At 41.3% G+C, this 10,306-nt stretch overlaps 1 protein-coding gene across 3 annotated transcripts in view; it reads left to right on the plus strand.

The window, feature by feature from the left end:
- The window catches only part of LOC146253633 (kelch-like protein 24), a 19,922-nt gene extending 12,256 nt beyond the window's left edge, over positions 1-7,666 (plus strand). For all 3 annotated transcript variants that reach the window (XM_084677735.1, XM_084677737.1, XM_084677736.1), the window contains one exon: positions 5,747-7,666. In XM_084677735.1, coding sequence (XP_084533861.1) covers positions 5,747-5,918 — 172 coding nt within the window. In that variant the 3' untranslated portion in view covers positions 5,919-7,666. The remainder of the gene's footprint in view (positions 1-5,746) is intronic.
- Positions 7,667-10,306: the final 2,640 nt, after the last annotated feature.

The following is a 10,306-nucleotide window of genomic DNA, read 5'->3' on the forward strand; positions in this document are numbered from 1 at the left end:
ATTTATCCAATGACCGTATAGTTTCGAAGCACTGAAAACAACTGTTCACAGCAGGCCCATTAAAGTCAATTGAAGCTGAGCTTCCTCAGGGAAATGCACTGTGGTACTACGGGAATGTATGAGATGGAAATCAGTCAGTCGACCTGCTAATATATGTAGCTGATTCTGAACGATCTCGTCTTCGATATGAACGTGTTTTAACGCAGTTCAAATGTTAACACAATGGTAAATATTTGACCATTATTTTTTTTTAATGTTAGGGGAAGCTGAGCTTCCCTTGCAGTCCTAAAGAAATTGCCACTGATGCCTACAGCCTAGGTGTTTTCGCTATCTAGCTGTACTTGCATTCCTTGCAAATCAGTGTTAATAAAAAGCAGATGAGCTAGAGTCTAGCTAACATTGACTAGACGGGCATGGCTGATGTTTGTCTATACTGTTGCGTAGAAGATACCTGTGCAGTTCGGTCCATTTTCAATATCCTTGTTATACATGTTATACTTTACCAAAACGTTATTCTTTGTAATTGCTTGAAGTATCATACACAGAGCAGCGGGCAGCTAAACTAGCATCGGAAATCTACGTTACCTCGGACTGGGCAAGAACACCAGTGAGTGGGCTGGTCTTTTTTTGGGGGGCGCAACAAAGTGCAGACCTAAGCCAAAAAAGGCGTCCTTGGACTGACGTCAGTCCAGTGGCTTTGTTGAAAAGCTAGCGTTTTACAATTTTTTTATTATGAGATTTGCATAGGAAAGAGGTGTCTATGGACTTGACTGTATGTTCATTATACCCACCGAATCGTCGTTATTCAACTATGACAAGGTAAAATCGGTTTTGCAATCACTCGGCCCTTTAACCAAGCCTGTTTAATTTGTCATTTGCCTGAGAAAGCGACCTCCGTTAGCCAGACTAGTTTTGTCCGTTTCACTAGGTCAGGCTATTTGAAGGTTTTGGACAAGTTGTGCATAGAACGTAAGTGCCTTTAAAAGTTTGTCAAGCCCTGCATCTGTCATTAAAGAACATTGTTAAGATTAATGACAGCTAGCCTTGAGTTAAGTGGCACTAAGATGAGTGTTAGCTACCTACTTAGCTAACAACTTGCTACCTAGTCAGAGTAAACTACCACCAAAATCATACAATTTATTTATTTTTTAATAATAAATAACTTTACCATGATTAAACATAAGTCCTTGGTGCCCATGTGCCCCACTTTCACATCATTCATCCATCCAGCCACAGCATATTGATAAGCATCTGTACTCTTGAAAGCCTTCAAGCTATCCCCACTGTATGGGGAGGGGTTATGCAGATAAGATAAATGTTATAGCTCTGTCATGGAAAGCCAATTGGGACAAGCCTGGGGCAGATAATAAGGAACCAAAGAAAACTGGGGGTAACAAATAGGGGAAGGATCGGAGCCTAAACTAGATTTTTTTTCGACATATCTCTGTCTCTCTTTCTCATTGAAGCCGGCAGTGTGGGCGGCTATACTGGGCGAGATCGGTAGTGCATATAGCGGCGGTCTGTTTGGAAGTGACGTAGGTGGCATCTATGAATAAGAGGCTAACGCCTGGGACAAACTAGCTGCAAAGCGCACTGAAGCATTCCGAAGCGCCACGATCGGCTACGAATGGCGCAGATCTGTTCACACCAGACGCACATTTCTCCGCGCGGGTCATCAAGCCTTTCATCTCTTCTGAGCGTTAATTTTTCACATGTAACGCTGACATGGTACATAAACATGATGTAGGCTATACAGTGTTTCCCCTAGGATTTTTTTTTGCAGTGGGGGCATGTCAGGTCTACTACCTACTACCTTATACTTTACAGGTCACCATCCCAGCCAATTGAGCAATTCTCAGTGTTGAATAGTGTCATGTTCAGTAACTGTATTAAAAAGTAAGCTGTTTCTTCTGTGGTAAGCGTTGTAACATTCAGCCAAAGTTGAAACTGCTTGTACATTTCCTATGAAAATGGGACAACGGGATGACTGGGTTGCTGCTGTAAAGAATAACTCACTTATAGTTTTTTTAAAAGGTTGTTTGGAGTGCCATAACTTGTCATGGAAGGGAATTTCAAATCATGCCTAGCATCAGTGGGGATGTTTCCTGGCTTAGGTTACTGAAAGGAATTTGTGCAACAGACAAGGGATCCACCTGAACAATCAATTTACTTCATTAGAGATAATCATTAGCGTTATCTCAACCATGCAGAGACTACAAGAAGCTAGCTACTGTGGTGAACCTGGCTTGTTTTGCAGTGGTTTACACAGTCTTGCTAAATAGATGTTTGGAGTGTTGTAATGGGCTCAAATAAACACGCAGTGCTATATTTTACAACCGGAGGATTTATCGGAAGACTAGAAACCGTTTTGTCAGAATAAAAAATTAAAAACTATGCCTCTGACTGGTTTTGAACCTACAACCCTTTGCTTACCAGCACAACATCTCAGCCAATTGAGCCATTCCCAGGCATGGATTACACAATGTTCAATAACTGGATAATAAAAAAAGCTGTTTCTCCAATGGCGAGCATTGTCAGATTTGGTCCAAGTTCATACAGCTGTAATTCAGTCATATTTTCACATATCAAGGTGAAACTTTGCATGGTACCTCAGGGACGTGTCACCTAAAAGCATATTAGGTTTGAAAAACCATCATTCAAAATGACATTTGATTTAGTGACACAAACTTATTGAGGCAAGGTGGACATTTACATAAATACACCCCTTTCAGCCATTTTGTACTTGATTCAATTGCCTTAAGTAGCATTTTTGAACACGTCAATGATGCATATCTGTAAAAAATGTCAAGTCAATTAGACCTTTGGTTCAAGAGAAGAGGAATTAAGGTTTTCCTAAATTATCACTGTACAGGAAAATCCATCATGGCGGACCTTATGGCTCCCTGAGGCTTTTTTGTTCCTCATGAAAAATGAGGCATGCACACCAAGTTTCAGAAAAATTGGAGCTATGGGGTGGAAATGCCATCACTTTGAAAATGGGACTTTTGGGCGTGGCCTGTGGCGCCCCCTACGGTCTGATGTGGCCCATATTGTGGACGTACCCACTTGGATGTAGTATCAATGTGCCAAATTAGAAAATTTATGACCAGGGACTTTTGAGATATTGGGGCGCAAGGAGAAGAAAAATAATAAGAATACCAACAATAAATATAGCTGCAAGCAGCAATGAGGTGGCCAAGCAGTCAAATGACCCATAAAACACTTTAGAAATCCTCAGAACAGGGTTCCGAGTGCATGCAGCAAGTTTGGTGTGAATCCATCAAAGATTTGCTGAGCTACGACCCAACTTCCTGTTTGCTGGCTTAATGGCACATTTTTATTGGCTGTACCGGGCAAACAGTTCTGTGATTGCCTTTGTGAGGCTTGGTCTGAAGATAATCTCTGGCAAATTTGGTTCAGATTGGACACACTTTGTAGGAGAAGTAGAGAAAAAACGCTTTTCAGTTCATTCAAAATGGCTGCCGTATCAATTCGGCTATTATCCCAGATTATTATGAGTCACACACGGAACGTCCCAAGATATAATGAGACAAAGGAATCACTTAATAAAAGCAAACAAATCAATAGTTATTGGCCAAAACACATTTTTGCTTCCTGCGGCAACACCCAGTGATCACATGACACCAAACTGTGTGGACATCCTCAGACGAGGGTTTTGAGTCATCACACCAAGTTTAGTGTTGATTTCTCAAAGATTTGCTGAGATATGACCCAACTTCCTGTTTGGTTGCTTTGTTGCCGATTTTGAGTGGCTGAACCGGACAAACTGTTTTGAAAATCAAATATCCTTTGATTAGTTCTGTGACGGTTGGTCTGATGATGATGTGTGCCAATTCTGGGGAAGATTTGACAAAAATTGAAGTAGTTGAAGCGAAAAAACGTTTTTTTCTTAAAATAAAAAATGGCGGAAAATCTATATTATCGGAAATCGACGTCATAGGGTGTGTTGAACTCGTCTCGACCCAGGGAATCCAATGGTACTTCCTTTTTGAAAATCGGTCATACGGTTAAAAAGTTTGACCAGTTGGTGGTGCTAGAGTGGTCCAATGGGTGACATGAAACTTGGTGAATATAAAGAGGGGACTATGCTTAATGAGTGTGCCAAATTTCACAACTTTTACCATACGGTTCTAGGGGCTGCCATAGACTCCAATGACAGAAGAAGTGTAATAATAATAATAGTAAGAAAAGGTAGAAACACTTAAGTGGCTTCACTGCTTCGCGGCTTGGCCACCAACAATAGGTTCCCTCCTACCGGAGGAACCCTAATTAAAGTTGGAAATGTTTAATCAATGGAAATCAAAGGTAGGAAAACAAATGAAAAAAAGGGGGGGGGGGGGGGTTAGGTTTGTTTTTTGACCAAGTAGTTAAGGCAGCAGGCGTGTGTTGCTTAGGTGGCCGCCTTATCTGAAAAGTGCTGCGGGAAACCCAACATTCCCAACGAACAGCGGTTATTTTTTCTGACTTGGGTAAGCTGACCTACACTTGTGGGTGTGTACTGTCAATAATAACAATTTTAACCCTGAGATAAAACCAATGACAACATAATTAGCGCTGCAACAACGAATCGATTACAATAAATTATTTAAAGCGTTGTCAACAAATTTCATTATCGATTTGTTGTGTCGCGCGATTATTACACCACTCTAAGTCGCGGAGATGTTTGAGTATTTAAAAAAAAAAGTTTAGTTGAGCACGGAGCAGAGCGGAGGTAGAGAAAAGACCATCGGAGAGACGTTTTGAGTAACGTTCTGAAACACATGGCGGAGAAATCAGTACGACTTAAGTCATCCAAGGTGTGCAGCATTTCACACTAAATACGTCAAAAGGTGTGTTAATTGACCGAGGTGAAGTTAGTTTCATATTTGACATTTGTCTCACATTCTGAAGACGCTAGGCTACTTTGCAGCGCCGCGTTAGGGACCGGGTGAAAACTACCCACACCATTTAGAAAAATGTAGACTTATAATATTTGTATGAATATAAAACCTCAAACAGACACCAGAGTATCTTAACAATGTCTGGTATACTTCCACAGCCTTTACTTTTTAAATTTAGTTTAAAAGAAAATTATAGAAAATCACTCATCTTTGAAAATAGCTTAATCCTCGCAAATCTTAACTTTTTTTTTAATTGTGTCAACAAATCTTACATATACACCAGATTATTCTAAAAGTCTGGCCTACTTCCACAACCAAAAATGTTTTAAATAAAACTCAAATAAATTGCTAATCTCTGAAAATAGCATTAAATCCACGCTAATATTAATAACTTTTTAAAAATTGTGTGCCTGTTTGTGCACATTCTGAAGATTTTTTGCACTGTGAATTTACACTGTCAGTTATGTTTGTGAATAAAGGGTTGGAAATTAATGCTTTTTAAAATCCGATTCATCGATTAATCGAAAAAAGAATCGACAGATTAATCAATTAATCAACTAAATTTATTGTTAGTTGCAGCCCTAAACATCATTATGAAAACATATTTGCCTACCCCAGACAAAACACTGTACTAGATGATTATTTGGTTTGCTTTGAAATGCCAAAGTAGTTTCTCGATCATCGATTGCCCATACTGTAAGTAAACGTTAAAAGATTGGAGTAACTGCATTCCCAAATACCAATTTCAAATCAGTTTTGGCACAACAACCAGAAATAATTAATCATGTAAAATTGAGGTAGTAGCAGCCATTTTCTTACCTAGCATACGTATCCTGCCTCCTCAGGTATCACGACACCATTGAGCGGTACTGTGAGGAGACGGACACTTGGGAGATCGTGGGGGAGATGCCCACCAGCCGCAGCTGGCTAAGCTGCGTCTCCCTCCAGATTAGGAAGGACCCTCATGGGGGGGGCCACCCCGGCACGGCTTCAGAGACTGAGTTCTCTGTGGACTGACGGGACGGGACTCTAACATGCATTCTGTAGGAGAGCTCAGTGCATCTCTGCCAAACAGTCTTCAAACAGTCCCATATCCTCTTCTCAGGACATTGCAGTTCTGCATTCTAGAGATCACCAGCAGGCAGCTACCTTGGCATGGTGCGCTCTTGTGCCATTCAGGACACGGCACATCACAGTTTCTCTGAACCTTAGCTACAGGGAGGAGACATTTTAATGCCTTGTTGACAGCAGCGAAAAAAAGGTAATTTTCTCAATTGCTTGTCTCTTCACTGTGACAGCAAGACAATAACGTCACCTTGTGCGTATCTATGGTAAGTGTCTTTATGGATGAATTTTCCATCCTTCTTGTCAAACCCTTGCTCTTGCTGTCTATAATGTGAAAGAGTGGAGTCAGGGTGTGTCATGGTTTGGATGTCAGTTGCCTTTTCAGTGTAGATATTTTCTTCACCATAGTGTATTTTTGTACCATATTTTTGTGATGACTTGTATTTATTTTGGTTAAGATATGAGAATACCCTTGGAAAAAACAACAACAAAAAAAACAGTATTTTCCCCAAGTCCTGCTCCCCCCCAACAAGATGCTCTTTGGGCCAAAAGAATCCATTATGCGGTCTTTTGTTTTTGAGTGACAAGAAAAATGCCAACATGCCAACAATGTGTAAGTAGGTTTGTTCTGTGATTTCTAAGTCTATTAACAATTGCCTTTTGTACTGCCGTTTACACAGTTCTGTTTCAGTCGGTGTGCTTTGTTGGATCAGTGTGTCCTCATGAGGCTTCTCAATAAAGATATGTAATGAAACAAAAACAAGTTGATTTGGAACTAAATACGAAAACCCAGCTGTACAGTTTTTGTTCTAACCCCAGTTCTAGTCCCATACTAGTTTAGTGACATTAGTGTACATAGCAGACAGACAGTACCAAGAGATGAAGGCGCATGATGCAGCCATGTTTTTACCCAACTCATAATGTTAACAATTCTAAACGACTATAATTCAATACCATTCTGGAGACAAGCATGTAAAAAGTAACGATACCAGATTTGGTCGCGTTATTGTCAATGACTATAATATGAGTTACTAGCCCGAGGGTGACCAAGCCTGGCTCTGCCCTCCTATGTACTTCTGCTAAATTTTAATTTTCCTTCTGCACTAGGTCTGGGCTTTCGGTATATTAGTCGTTTTTTTCCAGACATATTTTTGGCGGTCCATTCAGCGAACAGAGTGGCTGAGAACGATGACGTCATTCGTTAGTTTGAGCTTAAGTTCAGTAATGGCGTGGAAGAAGGATGTGAGCAAAGCCATTTGGTCCGTTATGGCAACTGCCGAATATCCAGAAGTTAAAGCCGGAGCAAGAACAATCTTTGCTGGGTTTTCTTGGTAGCCAGGGTTTTGGGAAAAGTTTGATTTTCCACCTAGCTCCGTTAGTGGTGAAGGAGTTTGCTAAGGCGAACGCTAGCGATTGGTTATGGCAGATCCAGAGTGGCTCTGGGCAGGTCCAATTGTTTTAAACTTCAACAGAGTACCCACCTTCAAGGATGTTCATTTTTGTCAAAGGAGCGATCCCAGACTGTATAAATGAAATGTATGAGTCTGGTAGGACCAGGCTAAGGGTGACCACCATCAAACGAACCAAATGTGGGACAATTACTAAGTTTGTGTGAGACAATGTGAGACATGTTACCAACACTAAAACAAAACCTGAAACTGTTATATAATGTCTAACTTAATAAAAACATTTGCATTAAACTTTGTTCTTTGGTACCTTCCAGAAAACACCAGTGTATCACAATGTAACATAACAACTATAACATAGATTATAGATCCAAAATGGCACCGACTAGGGTTGCCTTGTCCGGTTGGTGTGTTTTTTTTCAGTAGGGGCTAAATCCCTCAGAGCGTCATGGACGGCGGTGGCTTCTGATGGCTACTGATCTTTGCATGGATGGACGGATGGCGATGCTGTTCAGAGTGTCTGTCGCTAGGGGAAGCATAGAGCATGGATGGTGATGCTGTTCAGAGTGCATAGAGCATGGACGACGATGAACGGCGATGCTGTTCAGTGCCCTCCCTGATTAGCATGGAAGACGCTAGCACTTAAATGGTGGAGAAGGACGGCCATGTTTAGCAGGCTGTTGAACTAAACCAGAACTGTCGAAGGCTAACATAGCATGTAGCTAGTTACAGCAATTTTGGATGACTCAATACGTTTTGTCACGTTATTTTGTATGAATTGCATTTAAGTGTAGGCTTATATTTACGGCTTAATTTTTTTAGTAGGCCAATCAACAATAAAATCTCATGACAATATAGACTTGAAAAACAATATATTATGGTTAGGGTTTGCCTAGATATAGGCAAAATATATTTGAATTATTGCAAGAATTGTTAATAAAGACTTGTTTAAAGATTTAAACATTGTGTTATGACCCTTTTGATATACATTGCCCTTTACGTCTTTTAAGCCGTCAGTTTTATGGGTGGATTTGGAGCCGCCAGTCAGTCGCTCCTATTTTGCGCACGAACCACTAGAGCAGAGACAAATCTAAACATTGCAATACCATGCTATGCGACATCTAAAGTTTTGAAAATATTCATTTAGTCTTGTAGCACCAGCAAAAGTCGTTTTTGACTATGGATCCGGCGACATGTTATCTTATACGGAAAAGTTGGCATTGAGACAGAAGGTGTACAGTTATTAAAACATAAATTGACATGGCTGTTCAATTATGATAGTGTAGCATCCGAAGTGTAAGGCCTGAATATCTCGTAGCATTGGACAAAAACTCATAGAACTGGTAACTTGGAGCTCATAACCATCTCTGTTTATTTTCTTTCTCCACACTTCTCCACTCCGTCGCTCTCTCCGCACGTCAGCGGGATGTTGAGGGCCTCCCTTTACTTAAGTAAATAAAACTGCCACTGTCACTTGGCATCGCAACGTCTTGTGTTTTGAATTTGTCTCCTGTGACGTCACGAGAGGCTGGGTCCTGGAGGGGTGCAACATTCCCCGGAGGTGGCTGCAGCCCTGACCAGCTGTGGCTCCCTCTCCTGCGGGAGTTGGGAGCTCCATCCCTCCCTCAAAGCGGGGCGTTCCTGCGGACCTGGGACTGATCAGACCCTGATCAGGGTCACAACACAATGGAGGCCATTTTGAGAGCCATTGTTGCTGCCCAGCAAGCCCAGATAAAAGTGAATTCGGCTCTCGTGGAGGAACAAAAGAAAGCCAACCTTCTGAAGGAAGAGGACTTACACCTGCAGAGACAGATGGCCGCCCAGAACGTCCGACCAATAAAAGTGAGTGACTTTATCTCCAAGATGGGGGCCACGGACGACGTTGAGGCGTACCTGCATGCTTTTGAAGCCATGGCCACTAGGGAAGCCTGGACCAGGGAACATTGGGTTGGACTGTTAACCCCTTTCCTAACGGGGGAATCGCTGAGTGCGCACTAGATTTTCCAGACCGCACACAAAATAAAATCTGTATTTTTAAAAATAAAACTAACTTTTTATAAAATTACTTTATAGAACCAATAAATGTTCAGTTGATCAGCGAAATGCGGCAAAGCCCACTTCATACATTTCAATGTCACTCTAGACGACAGGCAAGCTTTTAACAAAACAACGACCCTGCTCGAGCTTTGACTGGCAACGAAAATCAGAAACGTTACCTTTACAGGCCAAGGGCGTAGGTTTGCATAGGGTCCATAGGGCCTAGTCACGACCAAAGTTTGGGAAAGATACAATCGTTCGCACAAATATTTTGTTGATTTTCAAAAAAAAATATTTTGTACAATATATTTGCAAAACTCATTCGTATTATTATCTTTACTATATTCGTCACCCAGAAAAGTGAAAAATACATTTCAAGTTAAACAATGCGCCCTCGAGCCTGCGAGACAAGATCATGTCATTTAATTGGCTGAAGTGGCAGGCAGAGTCAGGAACAGTTAGTGAATCGTGACTTGCAGAAAGAGAGCTGGCAGTATGCCAGGAAATAATAAAGCCTCATATTAGTATTTTGTTTGGTCCCAGCATTGATATTTTTGATCCTTGTGTGCTTTATAGAATGTCAGGAAAATGTCACCCAAAAAGAAGAGAGATATCAGAAGTGTTTTCACCACCCAGAGAGTAAGTAGCTATCAAGAAGGTTGTTGTTAGTTAGTAGAAAAACTACACACACAGTGCAAACCTGCAAGCCTTACATTGACACCCATTCTACAATGGAAACATGTTTTGAAACTTGTTAGTGTTAGCCTGGCTGCCAGCCCAACTTCGCCCCGCCCACAAAAAAATGTGGTCGGGAAGTTGGGTCTGGAGGGTCTCGTACTGGGAACAACTACATAAAACCAGGATCTGGACGGACCAATGAAATTGCCAGGGCGGGCT

Source organism: Hypomesus nipponensis, chromosome 17 (genome assembly GCF_054491055.1).
Source record: "Hypomesus nipponensis isolate SF chromosome 17, ASM5449105v1, whole genome shotgun sequence".
Classification (NCBI taxonomy): Eukaryota; Metazoa; Chordata; class Actinopteri; order Osmeriformes; family Osmeridae; genus Hypomesus; species Hypomesus nipponensis.